Genomic DNA, 22,311 nt, shown 5'->3' with positions numbered 1-22,311 from the left:
TGCAATGGAAATCTCCATATTTCAAAATCCATTTGTCGGTCACAAAAAAACCACCTATTGTTTGATACTATTTATATGAAATAAGCAATCTATACAAGTAGAAAGTAAATTCGTGGTTTCTTAGGACAGGGGGCATGGAGTGGAGGGGGCAGGGAGTGACTATTAACAGGTATGGGGGTCCTCTAAGAAGGAACTAAAATATATTAAAATTAGCGGTAATGGTCTCACAACCCTGTAATACTAAATGACATTTAATCATACACTTTAAATGGGGGTACTGTATGACATATTAAATGTATTTCCATAAAGATGTTTTTTAAAATGCACTGAACTATGCAATCTGAGAAGCTTCCCCCCACCCTCAAGTTGGAAGTAATTAGTGTGTAATGTGACATTCTAAAGGGTAAATATCAAGAGAAAAATCTAATAGAATCCCATCAAGGACTTCCAAATAATGAATATGCATACATGCTGGAGGGACGGTATCAGTGTCTGTCAATACTTATCTGTGTGAAAAGATATTTTAAAGATGAAACATGTACAATGTCAGTACAGATTAGCTGTAACAGATGAATACTGGCAATTAGTATTGATGACAGGGGATATTATGAACCCCAGTGAAGCAAAATCTTACCCCAAAAGAAAGAATTTTATTCTTCTTCATAGATCTGTATTACAAATATAAAAAACTATTTTGTTTTCAATTTTGTCAATAAAAATATATGTGGAAATCTGGTGGGGGGTTTTTTTCTGCTTATAAGTTCTAACATAATATGTTTGATTTTGCTTCTTGGCCTGCAAAACCTAAAATATTTACTATCTGGCTCTTTACTGAAAATATTTGCCAACCCATGATATAGAAGAAAGAAGCAATTGATGCTGGAAAATTGTTTTCAGTAAGCAAGGCAAAGAAGCTCTTGAATGAGTCCAGAGATTGGTTTAATTCAGACTTAAAAAAAAAAAAATCTATTTGAAACGATTAGGTCCAATACAACAAGAAGACACAATAATCAAATAGATTTAAGTAAAGGCTAAGGACAACTGGAGGAAAGACATTGATGATGGAAGGCATGCATATAATATCTTTGTAAAAATATCTCAGAAGGTACCTGAGATCCTTTTATGAAAACATCAAAGGGATAGTTGTCCTCCCCTTCCTCTGACCACAAAACGGCATCTTTCCCAATGTGAAAAAAAAAAAAAATTGCCAACATGGCAACAAGCAAAACCAACATCATAAAGGAAAGGAAGATATCTGGGGCGCTTGGGGGGCTCAGTCAGTTAAGCATCTGACTCTTGGTTTTGGCTCAGGTCGTGATCTCAAGGTCGGGAGATGGAGCTGTGTGCTGGGCACTGTGCTGGGCATAGAACCTGCTTAAGATTCTCTCTCTCTCCCCCCACCCCCCTCCCCTTCCCCTGCCCGCCCCCCACTCTGAAAAAAAAAAAAAAAAAGAGGACAGTCCTCAAGAATGCAGTGTTCATTATCTCTGATCCTATAAGGGTACCTCAAAGTGTATAAAATGAACTTTAAAAAAATTAAAATATTTACTTTCCAAAAATCAAGCACATACTAAAAAGTAGATTTGTGTAACATACACATGTTCACAACACACATTATTAGTAAATGTTATTAACATTTTATCCTTCTGCTTCCTACTTTATGAAAAAAAATAAAACATTATAAACTAAAATAAAAATATAACTCCTAAAAAAAAAATATAACTCCTTACCATCCTTCTCTTCTTTAGACACTCTAGTAAGTCGGCTTTGTTTTTATTTTTATACTACACAAAAAACGTATCTCTGAACAATGAGTCATGACTTTCGGTGCGCTTTAAAATGTCACTGCCTTGCAACAGTTTAAATTCTGAAACAGGGCAGCCCAGGTGGCTCAGTGGTTTAGCGCAGTCTTTGGCCCAGGGTGTGATCCTGGAGAACTGGGATCAAGTCCCACATCAGGCTCCCTACATGGAGCCTGCTTCTCCCTCTGCCTGTGTCTCTGCCTCTCTCTCTCTCTCTCTCTCATGAATAAATAAATAAAATCTTTCTTAAAAAATTCTGAAACATGGTTGTTTTGTAAAGTTGTATTATATATATATATATACACACACACACACACATATATATACTTATGTTAATATATACAGATTTAGTTAATTAGGTTTAAGTGCAGTTGGGTATTTTACTTTATGAATATATGAGAGTTCACTCATCCATTTCCTAATGATGGAAATTCACTTCCAATTTTCCACTATTACAAATAATGTTGCAAAACATAGCCTTGTACATCCCTCTCACACATGTGCAGGAGTTTTTCTAGAAACCAGTATTGCCTGAACATTCTGTTTTCCCCATATTCTAACCAGCACTTGGTTTGCATCAGACTTTTTGATCTTGGCACTCATAAGTGTGAAATATCTCATTTTGTTGTTATTAACTTGTTTCCCTCACTGGTATGAATCATATAAAGTCCTAATAATGAGTATGAACCTTTTTGGTATATGTTATTGGCCATGTGTTAAACGTTGCATTTTTCTATTGAATGATCTTTTTCTCATTGACCTGAAGAAGTTTTTATACAGGAGGGAAAATAATCCTTTATGAGATATATTCCAAAACCATTTTCCCAAGCTGTGAATTGTCCTTTACCTTACTTTAAAGTATTATTTTCTCCCCTCAGAGATTTCTCACTGAGATGAAATAAGTCATTTTCTTTTAGAGTTGTATTTCTCAGAGCTACCTAAGAAATCTTTTCTTATACCAAGGTTACACAGACTCTGAAAATCTATCCTACTAACAGATTTAAAAATTGATTTATACATAGAGGTCTTTAATATATCTGGGCTTCATTTCTCTACATGATGAGATATTACTTAACTTTCATATGGAAAGCCAATCATCCTTATACATTTATTGAAATGTCTACTCTATCCTCATTGATTTATGTGTCAATCTCCATTATGTCCCCATATACAAGTTACTGGCTCTCATTCTTAGCTCTTTTTTTTCTATTCCATTGATTTAATTGTGTATATCTATGAAAAAAAGTATAGTATTAATTAGCTTATTTTTAAAATGTCTTGATATTTAGGAGGGCAAATTTTCCTTCCCTATTTATTAAAAATTTCTTTGTTAATCTCAAACCTTTATTTTCAACACATAAATCTGCTGATATGCATTAGATTTATAGGCTAATCAGGAAAACTGACATCTTTAGACATTGCACCTTCCCACCCAATGGGACATATCTCTCCATTAGTTCAGATCTTCTTGTATTTCCCTCAATGATTAATATTTTCTGTGTAAAGATCATGCATGTCTTTAGATTTACTTCTAGGAACCTGTTTGAACATAATTTCTCTTTCTCCTTGGTTCTGGCTGGTGAATAGTATACCCAAGATTTCTGTGGGTTGCTGCTATAGCTAGTAAATCTACTAAAACTCTTTTATTAGTTCTAATAGTTTATCTCTGAATTCTCTTGCATATTCTCTTTAGGTAATCTTATCCTCTAAAAAATGGAGATTATTCTCTTCCTCTCCAAACTATATATCTTTCTTTTTTCTATTTCAATGGTTGGGGTATCCACATCACGATAAAGCTAAACAGTGACAGGAGAAGCAAGATTCATTGTCTTTTTTCTGCCTCTAAGGTTTCACCACTAAATTTGATATTTAGTATAAGTTTTTCATATATCTCTAAAATCCTAAGAAACATGTTACTTTTTATTTGAATGAATGTTATTTCTTCATCTATTAAAATTATCATATGGTTTCTACTTCTTCGATCTATTAATATGATAAATAATATGAAATAGATTTGTTGATGTTAAATCAAGCAGAGCAGAGGCACCCAGGTGGCTCAGTCCTGAGCCTTCAGCTCAGGTTCTGGTCTTGGGGTCCTGGGATGGAGCCCCACATAGGGCCCCCTGCTCAGAGGGGAGCCTGCTTCTCCCTCTGCCCCTCCCCCTGCTCATGCTCTCTCTCTGGCTCTCAAGTAAATAAAATCTTAAAAAAAAAAAGAATAAAATCAAACTATTATAAATAAACAAATAAAGCATATCAGCATTCCTAAAAGATAAGTTCTCCTTGATTATGAGGTAAGAGTGGCTTTTTGAAATGCATCTGCTGAATTTTATTTGCTGGCATTTTATTTAGGATTTTAAAGTTAGTATTAATGAGGGAAGTGGAGCTACAATATCCTATTTCTTGTTTTTGTATTATGCAAGTCTCCCTTTATGAAACTCATATGAGCTTCATGATATAAACACCTTGTGCAATGTGCAAGCTTTCCTATACACCGACCCGTTAAATGTCTTTTCCAAGAGTTATATATGGTTATTATATGGCAAAGACTGAACTTAAATCTCCTAACTCCAAGCTCTTTTTACTGGTCCCATAAGTAAGCACTACACTGAAACAGATCCACAAGACACTGGAAGAAACTAATTAAGTAATTTTAGTAGGGATAAAAGATCACTATTATGCACCTCTCCCTTTACAAAAGTGTTGGTGATCATGGAAGATGGACTAGAATGGCCAGTATGGGTATTAATATTTCTTACTGGTCATCTCTGTTCATGTAAATATTTGATTGGAAAAAAAGGTAGCTTGGATACATTGATGTCTACCTCAAATGAGATGACCTCCAAGGTCCTTTCCAGGACTGAGAGTGTAGGATGTAAATCCACTAGGCCACTACTCAGGCTCTAAATTTACATTTGTCCAGGCCATAGTTCATGTGCTACTTCAGTCCTCTAGTCTTTGTGCCTTCCTCTCTATACTAAACAGACATGACTATTCAGATCTCTAGCCCAATACCTTGATTATCATGAAAAGCAAATCATCACAAGAATTGGACTGACTCTAGCTCCCAAGACATAAGAAACCTTTCAAAGTTATTGGCTCTAAATCATTTTTGGAAAATGGCATGAAAACTCAATAAATGTTATGGAGCTACTCACCAAGGAAAGGATTTTGCATAAGATTTAGGGCATTTATAACTATTCTGAAGATGGTCTATAAACTGATAAGACTAACAAGTAAAGAACTATTTGGGAGGAGCAAGGAGGCTGAAGCAGCAAACAGGAGACAAACAGAAAGCATTCTTTTTTTTTTACTTTAAAACAAAGTACTCTAAAAAGTGGACCTTCTACTATGACAGTTACACATCTACTTCTTCCCTTTTCTCACAGAAAGCAACCTGCTAGCCAAGGAAAGATGAATGACTTCCCTTCGCAGTTCCTCAATCTTACTCAAAGATAACATCCAAGTACTCCAAATCCATTTCCACTCTTCTCATCAGAAACAAGGAAATTACTTTCACATACCATAATGGCATCAACTTATGACACTTTTTTTCTGATAAATCAATGATGTATCCAAGCTAACTTGGGAAACAAATGTTTTCATATCATACAGAAAATTTTTAAAGGTTTTAGACTGTAGGCACATAAGTAAAACAACTGTTTTCAGGACCTACCGTAGCACCATATGTAAATCTATTATTAGCAATAAATAGTCTACAAGATGGTAATGGCTATGAATTATTGCATACATGTGCTATTTATACAAAATGCAACGCAGGAATACTTTTTTGGGTGGCTGAGGATGGGGTTTGGACTATGGGACTTTTCCATAAAATGAGTATCAACCACATTTTTACTATAGAAAATATTAAAGTATCTATAAAGTAAAATAAACATTGAAAAAAACGTAGTTAAAAAAAGGAAAAATATTTTGTATTACCATATGAACTAGCTTCTATTTTTCAATAAAATAAGTACTTCTGAGGGAAAAAAAATGCTAAAGTACTGAGATCCCAAAGTCAAATCCCATTCATACTTATAGAAGAAAAATACTGAACTCACTTGGAAGTGATCTGATTCTTGAAAGGAAGATGAATACGGGGGGTGATATAGTGAAATTGTTTGCAAAGAATTGAAATAAGGCATTACAAACTGAATATTCTAACCATAAAATATAAAGTCCAGTTGTTAAATTACTTTACTTTTTCTCAGGTTGTTTTATAACCATGGCGTACTCCTGTACGCCACCCAGTAGGACTAGTCACTCTATCTAATTTGAAAATATTTCAAATTTAGTAAAGACTACTGTTCTGTAAACTACTCTTATCCAGTGGTAACAGTTAATGGAGAGACAACTGAAAAGCTTGTCGCAATACAAATGTATAGGGTTTATATTCTTCTAAAATCTAGTCAACCCCTATACGAAACAAATCAAATCTATTTTAAAGATAAAGACTTAGAGTTTTCTCGTAATTTTTAAAATAAAATCACATCGGCATTTTATTACTTCAACTGAAATATTTCTGGTTTTACGATCAACGACAGAGTGTCACTAGAGGAAACACTTCGGGATGCTCTAAAATAAACAAATGAAAGTATAGGCTGAGGGGGAACTCAGTTACTCTGCATAAAATCAACAAAGCAAATCTCTTTTCTAAGTAGCTGCTTTCTCAGGTACTCATACTAAAAACAAGGAAAAGGACAGCCACAGCCAAAATAAAACAGCCACTGCAACGGTAAGCCCGGACCCCAGAGCCCTTCCCAGGAAAGGTAGAGGAACTAGACCTGACACCCAAAGAGAATACTGTGAGGAAAATAAGAATTAGAAGAGACAGGCATGTGTAATAAGGTAGGAATTGACTGAGAAAGCACATGACAGTCATTCAAAACCATTTTTAAAAGTAAGAACAAGAACAAAGTAGAATTACCAAACAATTCTAATAACTTCCTCTTACAGCTGAAGGTTGACCAGTAAGACCTCTCTGATCTGTGGGAAACTGAGGTCTCAGTTCCTGTTTGTTTTAAATAATGACAAAAGTGAACTGGTGAGAATAAATTGAGGAAAGATTAAAAACAGGAAAGTGCAAAAAAGTAGCAGAGGACAACTCAATTTCTTTGATAAATTGATTCTTACCATCAGTAAAGTAATAATTATGTACACCTGTTTGAGAGATATTTTCATATTTTTTGATTGGTGACTTTTTACATGGTGTCTTTGGAATCAAACAATTAAGACCAACCAACCAACCAAACCAATCCATCCCAGACAGGTAAAATGTGAAAAGAGACCAAGTGGAATGGAGGTTCGAAAAGTGATAGGACAGAAGACAGAACCATCTCCAATGTTGTCACACTTGTTCAAACCACCGCCATGTCTGCTGTGAACTACTGCAGTTGCCTCCCCACCTACCTCCCCGCTGCTCTTCTTGCCACCCCACTCCCCTAACTAAATTCCTTCGCCAGAAAGAAGCCAGAATTTTTTACAGCATTAATCGTCATCTTACAGTTCTACCAAATGGCCTGATGACTTCCCATCACATTTGGATTAACGTATCAATTCTGCAGCAGGGCAACACAACTCTACGGGATCTGGCCTGCATGGACCTCTGTGAGCCATCTCCAACCACACTCCCCCGGGGCTCTCTGTCTTTGACACACAGTAGGCCTGTGGTCCTGGCTTTGCAGAAGGACACTGGGACCCTCTGCCTATGGTGCTCAGCTCTGTGCTGAGGTCTGTGTTCTGCTAGCCCTTGCTCACCATTCAGCTCTCACCTTTCCACCTTATTTGCCATACTATCCATCTGAGCTTCTCTCTCTAGTCATGGTGGCCTGCACACCCTATTTCCACAAGTGTGTTCCTGAGTGTACACACATGCCTGCTCGCTCCACCTCACTTGGAGAGATGCCCTACCCCTAACCCCTTCTCTTCTCCCTATGTATTAAAAACCATTTTTAAAACAATAGCCAAGGTCAAACATTTTCCTATTCCCATAAACACAGTTTTCTCTTCCTAGAACCACTTAAGTCAACAGTCTGCATCACACAATTTAGTCATAAACATCCCTTAATCTTTGCCTGGAGAGTTTATTTTTCATCTACTGAATTCCTAAATTTGCCACAAGGACAGATCACAGACTACTTAAGGGGAATACACTGTCACCTCCCATAGAGAACAGCAGAGTGCTAAGCAAATATTCTGTGTTCTGCAAATATTTTTAATAGAATAAGGGAACTCTAGCTCCCCCTTTCTCCTTTGATTCCTTTAAACCCAACTGCCTACTAGAGCGCAGATCTTTATAGCTCAGACCACAGTGAAAGAAAGTCTCGGCCAGTGGAAAAGATTGCTCTACGTAAACATCTCTGTAACTCACTGATTATCTATTGGAACACGCGCTTCAATTTGTTTTTCCAGAACTAATGATGAGATAAACAGTAATTCTTTGATCTTGTCTCAGCCACAGTCTTATGTTCAGAAGCAGTCACTTTGTGATATGACTGTGCAGAGTTAAGGGCAGTTTATGGCCACAGATCAGCGTGACATTAACCCGCCTGGGAGGAGACTGCCTGCTTGGTCCTGGCCTCATTAGCACCCTGAGCAAACTAACAGGGATCTTTCCAATCCATCTAGATTACAATAAGCCAAAAGGATATTTGAACACAATAATCCAAAAGTTCCAATAAATTATTCAGTATCCTGATTTTATTTTTTCTAGTTAATGATACAAAACATCTTACTATTACTAATAAAAGTATTAATAATTATGAAAGGAATAGGTTAGAACTAGCTTCCTTATTTTTAATGCTCTTCACTCAGTATTTGGTGATACTGATGCTCTAAGGTCTGTGTTCCTTTTGATACGTTGTTTTAATGACTGTCAGGGCTGAAAAAAAAAAAAAAAACACACCTCCATGTGGGCACAGAGTGCAAAAAGCGCAGTTACCTGTACTTACTAAATCATTATCCTTATTTTTGGGTCTCATCTACCAATTATACAAAGAATGGTGCAGAAATTCAGCCAACAGATTTACATTTTCCCTTGTATCAATGAACTATTCTTACAATTCATCAGAAAACGATAAATTTTTAAACAAATGGGTTAAAACCTGGGAAGCAATTCATTTGGATGATTTTTAAGCAGGACAGAAAATTGTTTCCAAGTTTTTAAAGTTTACTGATCTACTTTTTAAAGAAAAAGACATAACTGAACAAAGTATTTTTCAAAAATCCTGAAATCTAAAAAAAAAAAAAAAAAAGTATTGGGAAAAATTACTGTTCTTTCAAGTGTTTTCTTTCCAAGCTCCTAAGCTCTCCCTTTATCTTGAAGCCTCAATGACTCACAAGGTGGCACTAAAAACGAATAACTAAAAAGGTAAACCCAAGGGATAACTATTTTGGTTGATTCAAACTAGACCTGAAATACATGAATTTACCCATAAATGACTATACTCAGATTTTCACAAATCAAGATCAGCAAATAATCCTCCTATGATATATCATTAAACAATCTTGAGACCTTCACACACACATATGCAATTTTAGCATAAAACACCAACACAGAATATTTTTCTTTATTTTTAGAAGCCTATTCTTTGCAAAGTGTAGCTTTCACAACCATGAGGAGGAAAAATGATAACATAAGAAATTTTAAGAAACACTGAAGTTAAGGGTGTAACTCATTAAACATAGGATAAAATAAGAGCTCTTGGGATTGCACCTGTCATTTCCCACCACGGGCATCTCTGGCTGGAGAATTAAAACACCACAAAACATAACAAAACCTACTCTGAAAAAAAAAAAAAAAAAAAAAAAAGAAAAACAAAACAAACAAAAAAAACAAAACAAAACCTACTCTGTACAGAACTATGTGAAGAAGTTCACTTTCCCCACCAAGGTCAGATGTTTACCTAAAAGGGGTGCACTGAGAGTAGGCCATATCAAGGTCATGTCTCAATTGATCCTACCACTCTACAGAGACGTAAACTAATTAACCAAACAGGGAACATCAGAAAAAAAATAGTATCATCAAGAGAAACAAAATGCTGGTGAAATATTATGAGCAATTGTTTTATTTTACCTTCTGTTTCAAATTGTTCAGCAACCAGAGGAAAAGACTGCAGTGGTTTGACTTGCCACATACAACTCAGAGCTAATGAGCTTCAGGAACACTGAGTATGGCCAGTGTGAGGAATATAATCATGTGAGGAAATAAAGCAAGAATCGACACCAGGAAAAGGGAAGTAATTTGCTAGGTAGCCTATAATTAGCCTCTGAATCTTACAGTAGAGAATATTATTGAGGCAAATAGCTTAGGAAGATTTAAAAAGGGATTAGTCATTCACATGAATGAATAAGCCCAGAATTTAGTTACCTGAGCCAGAGGGGGGAAAAAAGGCACCTCATAAAAGCCATATAACCCGTCTGTTTCAGGGTATGCAGGTCCTCAGTCTGGAAGAGGTTTCTAAGAAAAATATATATGCTACTGGAAATTTAGAAATCATTGATCAAATGATAGAATAACCCAATCAAACTAGAATATCACAAACAATAAGTATCCAACAGTGGGCCAAACTAACAAAGATTAACGAGGGTGGTCAATTCCAAGGCATCATTAGAAATAGTATTATTTCTGTACAGGACGGGCCCAATCTACAGAAAAATATGTTACCTTGACTGTTTTTACTCAGAAAAAGATACGTAACTTTTCCAAATAATAATTTAACTATTACTGAAGCTAAAATTTTGATACAATGGAAAGGAAATTATATTCTATAGAATAATTATAACTGGGGTTAATATTCAGACTAACTAGAAGCTGATCCCAACCTTGAGATATTTCCATTACAGTGGAATTAATTTAATTCTACAGTATTTAATTTTAATAAAGAGAATGGCTTCTACCAAAGCTTTGCTTAAAACTAGATAAAACTTTATTAAATTACTCAGGAATAAAGCACGAAAACACAACACCAAAGCATATGAGTTGGAACTATTTAATGAAATGATCGCTAAGACAGTAAATAAAAAGAATTAAAATTAAGGTGTAAAAGGTTTCTTACCTGAATTAACAACATTTTTTTTATCTGTCTGAAGCAATGTGATGCTTTAAAAATGCAGTCCCCAATTTTTTGACACTTGCACACACACAAAAAAAAAGCTGGGGTCTCAGTTCTTTCCTCTTGAATCTGGGCGGGCTTGGGACTGCCTTGTCAAGTGACACAGAGTGGCTTCCAGGGTTTGTGCGGAAAAGATCACGCAGCTCCCACCTGGCTCCCTGGAGACTCTGGCTCCAGTGGGTGCCACCCCCCATGTAAGAAGCCTGTCGCCCCAAGATTACCATGCTGGCAGGGCCAGGGGCAGGGACTCCTGCAGATAGTCCCAGCTGAGCCCCCTGCCCACAGCCAGCTCCAGCTGCCACCACGTGAGTGAGCTGGCATCTGACCACAATTGCGTGAGAAGTCAAAGGTGTGAACTCTCCAGCTGAGCCCTCCCCAAGTCTCTGGCTGGTACACCACCATCAAAATAAAATGGTAGTCTGAACTCCCTCGGTCCTGGAGGAATTTGTTACACAGGGGACACAATAACTGGAAGAGGTTTTATAATTAAAGAGGTACCTCTGGGGATAAATGGGATGTCAGGATAGAGACACAGGCTGCAGCCTTCCATCATACTCAAAATTTAAATATACCATGGAATAAGATACCAGAAATTCAGGCTCAAATATTCACCTTATTGTTCCACCAAGCTACACTTATTATAATTTACTTTCAACCATCCACCCAGCCTTTCCACAAATATTTATTGTGCACCTACTTCATCCTGGGCTCTGAGCTGACTGCTTGCTGTCAACACAGCTGAAAGAACAGTGGCGTTGGGGGCAGAAAAATGAATCAAACATCAAGTCATCACTTACACATATAATTACAAAAGGGGATAGAAATACAATGACTGCAGAGGGGAAAGGCCTCTGAAAGCCTTCACGGCAGATTGATTTGAGTCTGGAGACTTAAGGAAGGCTGAGCTCTGAAGAATGAGGAGAAATTCACTCAGCCAGGGAAGGAGAGAGCAGGCCTGGAAGCGAGAAGGCACGAATGAGCAGAACAGAGGCCAAACCCCAGCAGCAGTGTTATGAACTGAGATCTTTACAGAGAGCAACGGGAAGGTCTTAGAGGTTTCTGAACAAGATAATGAAATGTTGAGATTTTCATTTTAAAATATCGCTTTAGCTATCTACTGCAATACTTCCAATGTTGACAACACCAGCCTCCAGCATATTAATTCTCTATGGAGTAAATAATAAGTCCACTCCACAGATATCCCTTTCATGCCTCCAACATGTCAAGAGGTAAGAAACAAATTAGCAAAAGAGATGAGCTCTACATACTTCAAGCTCTACGGTCTAATGGAACATAGAGCAGGAAATGGGAAATTTAAAGACAGTGCAAGAGGGCACTTGGGTGGCTCAGCGGTTGACGGTCTGCCTTTAGCTCAGGTTGTGATCCTGGGGTCCTGGGATCGAGTCCCAGGGAGCCTGCTTCTCTCCCTCTGCAGGTGTCTCTGCCTCTCTCTCTGTATCTCTCAAGAATACATGAATAAAATCCTTTAAAAAAAAAGTGAAAGGAAAATCTTACCAGAGGTACAAAGGGTTGTCAAATTTTGGAAGGATGCTTAATCCAGATATAGGGAACCTAGAAGAATTCCCAAAGGAAGAGATGCCTGAGCTGAGACTAGAAAAAATCAGTTAAGCATGAAAGGCAAACAGAATTGAGGGAATGAGGAAAAAAAGTGGATCCTCCTAAGACAGAACCTCATGTCACTGAAGGCAGAGGCTCATAATGAAGAGAGTCACGGAGTGTTCAGGGAACAAAAAGAAGTTTTATATGGGTGTAGGCTGAGAGGGTACCAGCAAATGGGAGTTCGCGCACTCAGGCACGCGTAAACTCTGTTTAGACTCTATTCTAAGAGTAAGAGGCAGACACAGAAAGGCTAAGATGGGGAGTGCCAAGACCAGTCGAGCATCTTATTAAAAAAACCCTCTGGCTGTCGTGTGGAGAACAGACTGGAAAACAGTCAAGATTGGAACACTGGGACCAAGTGGGGAGCTGCTGTTGGAATCCAGGACAGAAGTAGTGGAGGCCTCAGCAGGCAGATGTCCGGAGAAATAGAGAAAAGTAGAGAACAGGATAGAACTATGTTTAGGAGGTAGAACTGAGAAGACCTGGAGATTAATTATGAGAGGTGAGGGAGAAGAAGAACTCAATGATGACTCCCAAGTTTCTGACCTGGGTACAGCTGATGGAAAAGGGGAACCCTGAAGGAGGAACAGAGCTTCAGGGGTGCGGGAAGGACAATGAGAAAAGGGAGATTTAGTTTTGAGACGTTGAAGGTGGCTGTGGGTGGGACAAAGGGAAATGTGCAGGAGACAGATGGCTACAGGTGCTGAAGGTGAGGAGTGATGCAGGCTAGAGGAAAAGATTTGGAAGTCAAGAGCACATAAGTGTTACCTGAAATGCTGGGAGTGGATAAGCTGGTCCCACTAAGAGTAGAAAGTGTGAACCAAGAGGGGTAGGGACATGGCCAACAGTTAAGAGATGGAAATATAAGAGAAAGCTCAAATGGAAACAAAAGGAATGGCCAGGGAGTCAGGAAGAAATAGGAGACTATGTTGCCATTAAAACTTGACAGTAAGCCCAACTATAGCTTTTCTTGACTCAATTTCTCCTGATTTTCTTACGTGAAGATGAGGCCGGGTTTGGTAGCCATCCCATTCCTGGACCTGGGCAAGCATCCTCCACTTCCTCAAAATACGTAATTAAGTTTCTTCTCCTTCTTGGACTAGAAGGCTTGTGATTTTTGTATGATACAAATATAAATTTAAAGGAAAAATAGAACTATATTTAGCTTACAAATAAGATGATAAATGTAAACAATGTAAAAAGTCCATGGGTTTTAGAGGCAAATGGACCTAAATCCCACTTCCACCATTTCTCAGCCACGCGCTTTAAGGCAAGGCGTTCAATCTCCCTGACCTAGAGCTTCACCATGTAGCCTTCTATTACCTAAGGCCCAGAAATGGAGCTGTTCCTATTTTCTCAAACCCGTTATAATCAGAAAGTTAACCCCACCAGTGCCAATGGAAACAATACTGTTCACGGTTGCAAATAACCTCCTTGTTGGGAAATCGATGGTCAGGTTCAACCCTCATCCTGCAGAAATTATCAGAAGCATTAGACAAAGATAATCACCCCTCCCTCCTCAAAGCACCATATGGGTTTGCTTCTGGGTAACCACTCTACCTTGGTTTCCCTCTTGCCTAACTGGCCCACTCCCTTTTAGACTCCTTCCTGGTTCCTTCACATGTCCCAGGTTCCATATTGGTAAACGTTGCTGTGGCCCCAGACTCAGCCCTCCTCTAACTGCTATCACTCCCCAGGTGATCTCATCTAGTCTCATGGCTTTAAATACCATCTACAGGCCCAGAACTTTCAGATGTCTATTTTTTTGTTCCCATCCCTCTTCTCAACGCCAGACGCCAACTGCCTCCTCGGTACCCCTTTGTGAATGTCTAAACAGCCTTTGAAACTTAGCACGAACTCCCAATTCTCCAGAAACCTAGTCCTCCTACGATTCCTCATCGCATTAAATGGCAGCCCCATTCTTCTCATGGCTTTGGGTCAAAACCTGAGTCATCCGTAGCTCTTTCCCTCTCATCCCACACTCAGTCATCAGCAGTATTTGTCAGCTCCATTGTCACGATACATTCAAAATTCAACCAGCTCAAGCTCTCCTCACCTCTAGCACCCTACTCTGAACTACACCATCTCTCTGGATCCTTGCCATAGTCTCCTGACGTCTTAACTTCCCTTCTTGACCCCTATGGTATATTCCGCACAAGAGCCACAGTAAATCTCTTTTGAAGGTTGTTATATCTGGTTAGCTCAAAGTCATCTTGTAGCATCCCATCCCACTCAAAGGAAACGCACATTGTCTCGGGTCCTAAAGTCTTCTCTGACCAACTTTCCCATGCCTACTGTTTGCTTCTTATCACTCCCCATCTGATTCCCTATGGTTCGGCCACATGGATCCCCTTCCCGTTCCTGGACCACCCCCAAGCACATGCGGATCTCTGGAACTCTATACTTAGTCCTTCCTTAAATAGCCTCGTGGTTTCTCCCCTGACTGCCCCGACGAAGATCTCTACCCAAAGGTCACCTTGTAAGACTCTCCCTGACAGCCACCCCCCCAATTGTAAATATACCCAGTACAACCTCTTCTCCACCATTCCTTATCATCCTTCTATTGTCTCTTTCTCCAAAGCCCTTATTATCCTCTAATACACTAATTTTTTTCCTTATTTTATTATCTATCTTCCCCCAGCCTTGTATATAAAGTCCATGAAGCCAGAGACTTTATCTATTAGTTCTTTATCTGTTTATCTGTTAGTTCTCTGAATCCTCAACAGCTACAGCAGTGACTGATATATAATAGGTATTTAATATATAAGTGAATTAAAAGTAAATTATTTGTGGAAACTTAAAAACTCAAGGGTAATAAACCCAAAGTGGATGAGGCAAATAATACTGGTACCGTGGAAAGAGAATGGCATACTTCGGGAATAATTTTCCTGTAGACGCTTTTGATTTTAAGACGTAATTTGATTTGGGAAGGTTCATTTAGTTTATCACATGAAGCTCTTCTGACAAAGTGAATTTGAACAACATACACAAATGTTTCAAATATTATAAATTTAAAGATTTGCCTTAATGTCATGAATGATCCAAAACAAACTTAGCAAAATGATGTTTTAAGTAAAGGTAGTAAATATTTTGAGAGGAGCAAGCTATTTGATAATATTTTATTTCCAACAATTAAAGCTCTGAGAAATATGTATATTAAGAAATAAATAACAGATGAATTTATTACCTTGGCTTAAACATAATAGGAGGAATTGTAATACGTTTACTGAACGGTAAGCTGGTGTTCAAGAATAGGTTTAATAAAATCCTCCCAAAAAGTAAGGAGAGAAAAAGGACCCACAATTGTCTGGCAACTTAAAAGCTTATTTATACCACCAGATAAAGATGAGAAAAAACACCATGCATAATGTAGAAGGCCCTAAGATGGCTCCTTGAGGGAACGTAATGCATTTATAGAGTATCTCATGGTACACTTGGCCTACTGGTACCCGAGAGATGTTTGTTTTATGCATAAATGGCACACTAATAAATGAATACATTAATTATAAGAAATTACCAATCAGGTGTCTGTCAACAGTGCCCATGACAAACTCAATATAAAGCTGGGAGCTTAAGTCCTAATTCTCTTCTTTTTCTCTCTCTCACATCAGGAATAAGGAAGAGGCTTCCAGTATAAAAGCTGAGCTCTACTGCAGAAGGAAAAAAAAAAAAAAATCACCACTCTAAAGGTTTCCATTGACGCCCTCGGTAAGTAGTAATACTCCTACTCGCCGTGTTATTTGAGATCTCCTAGGCAGGGGAGCACAGCGCGGGTTTTGCTTCCCAGCCTCATCTCCAGACAGAAGAGACGGGAAGGGAAACGCCCAGGCGGCCCACAGACTAGGCCCTGCTGGCCCAGAACACAGCCCTCACCAGGAGACTCCTCTGCAGAAGTCAAATGTCAGCTAAAACCAGATTTTGAAAGGTAAAAGAAAAAAGATTATTAAAGAGGAATGAAGAAGTTATCAGAGACTTATTATTAGAAACAGAAGAGAGAAATAAGGGCATGAGTCAGTGAGGTGGGAACGCAAATGTTATCGCACCCTTCAAACACACACGTGAGCACAAGCAGGCAAAAATCCGTGCACGGAAGCCTAAATTGACATATGCCTTAACTCTCACTTTCCAAATGTGGAGAGTGGCTTAACAGATTTCGGTCTCATTCTTCCTCACATTTTCAGGGCTATCGAAATCACACCTGGCATGACGGAATGTGAAAATTCACCTGTGTGAAGACGGCTGCATTCAAACTCCACGTTGAACACGTTAGTGTCTAAAAATATACAGGTTGGTTTAAGATTCAACGGGGGGGGGGGGGGAAAGTAGGTTATACTTGTACCCATAAAGGTCTGCATGACTCAGAGTTTAATAATAGGATACATAAGATGTCACCCTTAGGTCACTGATTCTAGGGTGACTATAGTAGACTGCCATTTTAAGACATCACCATCTCGCAGCTGTTTTGTTCACAATCTGTAGAAGAAATGTGTTGCTTGTCTCTATTAATACTCCCCTGACAGGTGTATACATTCCAACTCACATGCATCTGCCAATTGGGAGCGCTCTGAAGCCGAGCGATGAAAGCCACGACAGCTGTTACCTTTAGACAGGCCTTGGTGTGCTCAATTCTCTCCTCTACCCAGAGAGCTAAATATTAATACTTTGTGTTGTAACAGATTTTCCTGTCTAAAACTAAAATCACAAAGGAAAGACAGCAGAGGGGGATTTCTGAAACAAGCACAGTATCTCTCTATGAAATAAAGTAAGCAACCATCTTTCCTGCCAGGGACATGTGGTAGAGGCCAAACCAGCTGAGAAGGTCAAAGCTGACAATGGCTCACTGACCTGCAGGGGGCTGCAGACATCCCCGGGACTGTGTGCTTTAGCCACAGTTCACGGGGAAATACTTCCACAATGAAAGTAACGATGATTTATGTACGCAGACAATATAAACTAATATTATATATAGATATATAAAATAGCTTCCCCTGGGTCATGGCACTCTAGAGCCTCCGAGTCGACAATACCCATGTAGTTAGTGCCAAGGATTATGATTTATCAGTTCACCCCTCCACCATGTCACGTGAAAGGTGGATGACACACACCGTGCTGTAAAGCCATCCCACAAAGAGGGGTTCCCTGCAGCCCCAGTCACCGTGATGATTGGAGAATTATGTTTTGAGAAATAAAACGATTATTTCTAATGCTCAGTCTGTAGGTACTTAAAGTCATGGCCCAATCTGCTTCCTCTGTGCTGAAATAATGCCCAAATCTCCTCTCCGGCCTTCGTTGCACATCCAGCCCGTGGTGGCACTCGTGGAAATAAGACATCTTCTAAAAATCTGTGTCCTTACCTTCCAAGCTCATACCTTCCTTCAAAGAACTCGGCATCCCCTTATAGAAGAACGGGAATGTAACCAGGCAATAGTCCAACTCACATTTAGTAGGCATTTTTAGATATTTGTATAAAATGCTGAAGAGAGGCGGCTCCCCTCTATTTTCTTAAATGATGCTAAACAATGCACTATTTGACACAAATTCAAAAAATGGCGAAAAATGTCACTGATTACTTTTTCTTTCAAATATATCATTTTCTTTTAAAAGAGCGTAAGGGCCCCGCAAGTTCTGGCTTAACAGATTTTAGTCGGTCAAACCCAAGAAAGCTTATAAAATGAGAAAGAAAGCACTCACTGTGCCCTTTTGATCTGGCTCAGAAAGGCAACAAAACAACTCTGTAGTCTGATTTTGTTTTGCTTTAGGACGGGTATGTCAGTACAGATCGTGGTCTGCAATTCTATTTCACCGATGAGGAAATTAAGGCCTAGAGAGGTGAAGTGACATGGAAACACAGACCCTTTGAGTAGAAGGGACCTTAGCATTAACACAGACCAGAAATATTACAACCACAGGCCTGCATTTTTGTCCAACTGGGAAAAATGCCACTTTCATATAAACCAAAAATCTGTCTAAACAAAAAAATCTTAGAATATTTCTAAGTTTAATAGCAAACTTAGCAAACCTATTCTTTTTGTCTGCTTTAAGACTTTGTCCTCTGTCTTAAACATTAAGAAGCTCAGAGTAGAATTTGGTGCCTAAGCAGAATAGTACTTTCTGGCCATGGTGACCCTCATCCTCTCTGTCACTCAGTTCTTCCTAAATTCGATTAACTATTAGCTGAGCGTCGGTCCAACAGCAGGGATAAGGATACAGCAGGGAACAAACATGTATCAATTTGTCTTTGTGGAAAGAAACTTTTTTCGGTATAACACAGTATGTGAATACCATGAAGAAAATTAACAAAAAAAAAAAAAAAGGGAGATCTGAGCGTGGAGTGAGGCTAAACTTTAAAAAGTGTGGCCAGGGAAGGCCATTTGGATGACACTTGCATGCACCACTGAAAGAGAGAAGGGGGAGGAGTAAGCAAGCAAAGGGAATGGTATCTAGGGGGATATTCCAGGCACAAGGAACAACAAATACTAAAGCCCTGAGGTAGAGGCGTGCCTGGCCTGCATGACTCATATTTTTCTTGTTTATTATTTTAAATAAAACATGTTCTTCTTTATTGAAAGTTCTGTCCCATACTTTGGAAGAAAATCAGGGACGTTCGTACAATCCTAATGACGACAGGCAAGCTTCAGATTCGCCTCCGAGAAGTTTTTAGTGGTTGTGCAGGACGCCGCACGCACCCTGCCACCCCTCCACTCCCCATTCCTTCTCTTCTCCGCTGCAGATCAAAATACTGACTTCCTCAAACTAACTTATGGAGATTTTAAAAAAAAAAAAAATCTGCTTTGGGGAAAGGGAATCAAACTTCAATGCAGAACCCCACCCCCCCACCCCCAATTCCGACTACCTCCCTTGAACTTCTAAACCCCTGCATTTGTATCCAGCCTTTAAGTATTGTTACCCTGTCGACATCTCATCACGAGCTACCTTGTATTGTTCTTGCTCACACATCTGCTCTCCTGGTGACTTCCTTGGAGCAGGGCCCCTATCTTGGGAACGTCTGAATCCCACCCCAGGGATCTGCACGGGGATGGCACCGATATCTGCTTGCCGATGATGTCAGAGCAGCTACCACAATGAGAGCAGACATTCCTGCCGGTTTAAGTATCTGTTTGGGGCTAAAGCATGAAAGAGACACCGGCCTCTTCCAGGCGTTTGGATAATCTCCACCGTCTTGGCCACCTTACTGTTTGTGTAACATTCCATTCCCTCTAAGTTTCCCTTCGGGTTTTTGGTCGGGCACAGGACACACTTTGAGTCCACACAGCAGCGTGGATTACCCACCAAACACAGAGGAACCTCCCCGTGTGGGATCCCGGTCCGAACGCTGCGGCCAGTGTCATGAAACCTTATGACGGGAAGGGCACTGGACATAAAACTGTCACACACGAGACAGTGACCTCACAGTCCGGCCAAGCAAACAGATACAGAAGGAACAACTGCAGTGCGTGCAACACACGCGGAAGTGTTTTGCAAGTATGTAAGCAGGGGCCTAAGACTTTGCCAAAAAAGTTGGCACCTGAACCACCAGGGTTTTGGCAAAGACCAAGTAGGCCAATCGGACAGGGGATCAAAGGGCATTCCAGATGGTGCTCAACACCGACAGAGGCCGCCAGACTGGAAACTGCTGTAAGAAGTCCTTCCCCACCGGTGAGGGGAAGCTGGTCTCATGCACTCTGCAGCTTTCCAAGAAAAAAAACAAGCTTTCAAATAAGGAGCTGGGGAGGAGAGCGTCAGCACTGCTTGTTTTTTTGTTAAACCTCTTGGCCTCGCTGCGCTTTGTTTTGCTCGGTTCTGTTCCCTCTTAAAGTACCGCCTGGGCCCAGCTTCGGGGAGGAGAAGTACCTCACTTTGCTGGGGAGGAAGGAAGCCGCTAGTGGGCAAGGGCCCAGGCCTGAGTAAATGAATGAATAAATGAATGAATGAATGAATGAATGAAAAAAGTAAGTAACACTTCTCGGCCACATACAAGTGGAGCAGCATCAAATACTCCCTCATGGGGGGGGGGGGGGAGGCGGGGGTGCAGGGTGCAGGGCCTGAAATATTAATTCCAGTCCTTCGCTTGGCCAACTCCATGCAACCCGACAGTACTTTGGGGCCACTCTTTGTCGGTCTCTGGGACACCCGGCCTAGGAGGCACCCTCGTCGCCCAAGCTCCTGCTTGGCAGTGTAGTTTTAAAAAAGGGGGAAAAAAAGACAGGCAGCAGGCGACAGTCCCCTGCAGCCGGCTGCAGCTGAAGCCGGAGGCTCCCGCGGAGGGAGGTCGCGGTCGGGTCAGGGGCGCCGTCGGGGGGCGCGGGGAGGCGCGGAGGGGGCGGCGGCGGGCGCTCACCTGGGAGCTCAGGTAGACCCTGAGGCAGTCCTCGCACACGGCCTTCTTGCAGCAGGGCAGCGGCTGGATGGGCTTGTCCTCCAGGCACACCCGGCACATCAGCACCATGAGGGGCCCGTAGGGGTCCCCGAGCCCCGCCAGCTGCGGGTAGGGGGGCGCCCCCGGCAGGCCGGGCGCCGCGGGGAAGGGCTCGGGCGCCAGGTAGAAGTCCAGCTCGATGCTGCCGCCGTCGGGGGCGGGCGCCGGGGGCGCGGGGGGCGCGCTGGTCACCGGGGGCGCCCGCGGCGTGGGCGTGGGCGTGGGCGCGGGCGCGGGCGCGGGGGGCGGGCGCTGCGGCTCCGCGGCGGGGGCCTCGGGCAGGTCGTTCTCCACGCAGAACACGGAGCAAAGCACTTGCCTCCGCGCGGAGAGCGGGCGCCGCGGGCCCAGCACGTCCAGGACCAGCTCGTCGGCGGCGCGGGCGCGGGGCCCGGGCTCCGGCTGCGGCTCGGGCTGCGGCTCGGGCTGCGGCTGCGGCTGCGGCTCCGGCTCGGCGGGCGCGTGCAGCGGGGCATCTCCGTCCCCGCCGCGGCCCCGGGCCCCCCGCTCCGGCTCCGGCTGCGGCTCCGGCTGCGGCTCCGGCTCCCGCTCCGGCTCCCGCTCCCGCCCCGGCTCCCGCTCCCGCCCCGGCTCCCGCTCCCGCCCCTCCCGCAGCCGCGCCCGCAGCGCCCGGGGGTCCAGGGGCCCGGGGAGCGCCAGCCCCGCTCGCCGCCCGCCCCGCTCCGGGCCCCGCCCGCCGCCCTGGGGCTCCGGGCCGCCGTCCGCGCGCGGGCTCGGGGGCTCGGGGGGGCCCGCGGCGCCGCTCAGCGCGCCCTGCTCCTCGCCCATCGCCCGGCCCCGCGGCCCGCGCCGCCGCCGCCCATCCAGCCCCCGGGACCCCCGCCCGGCGCCGGCGGGCAGCGGGGGCAGCGGCGCGGCTCGCGGATCCGCTTCTGCTTCCGGGTCCCTCCGCCGCCGCCCGCAGTCCCCGCGCTCCGGCCCGGGAGCCGCGCACCGGGGAGCCCCGCCGGCCCGCCCCCCGCCGGCCCCGCGCTCCGCCCCCTCCGCCCCCGCCCCCGCCCCCGCCCCCTCCCCCTCCCGCGACGCCCGGCGGCGCTCATGCGGGTCGGGGCGGCGCCGGGGGGCGGGCGCGGTGCAGGGGAGCTGGGAGGCGGGGTGCAGGGGCGGGTCGGAGGGGCCCGGGCCTGTGGCGCCGCCGCGCCCGGGGAGGTGCAGCCGAGCGCCGAGCGCCGACCCGCGGCCGTGGCCTCCCCGCCGCCCCTGCCCGCGGCGCCCCCTCCCGCCGCTGCCCCGCACGCGCACCCTCCGCACCCCGCCCCGCACCCCTACCCCCCCCCCGCACCCTTACCTACTCCCCTCCCCCCGCACCCCTCCGCACCCCTATCTTCCACACCTC

General features: G+C 42.8%; 1 protein-coding gene across 1 annotated transcript in view; it reads right to left on the bottom strand.

Moving 5' to 3' along the window:
* RNF217 (ring finger protein 217) overlaps positions 1–21,743 on the bottom strand; it is a 131,382-nt gene extending 109,639 nt beyond the window's left edge. The window contains exon 1 of the mRNA XM_077906608.1: positions 20,877–21,743. Within this exon, the coding sequence (XP_077762734.1) occupies positions 20,877–21,743 (867 nt within the window). The remainder of the gene's footprint in view (positions 1–20,876) is intronic.
* Between the last annotated feature and the right edge of the window lie 568 nt (positions 21,744–22,311).

Source organism: Canis aureus, chromosome 1 (genome assembly GCF_053574225.1).
Source record: "Canis aureus isolate CA01 chromosome 1, VMU_Caureus_v.1.0, whole genome shotgun sequence".
Taxonomy (NCBI): domain Eukaryota; kingdom Metazoa; phylum Chordata; class Mammalia; order Carnivora; family Canidae; genus Canis; species Canis aureus.
This window is presented reverse-complemented; position numbering and strand designations above follow the sequence as displayed.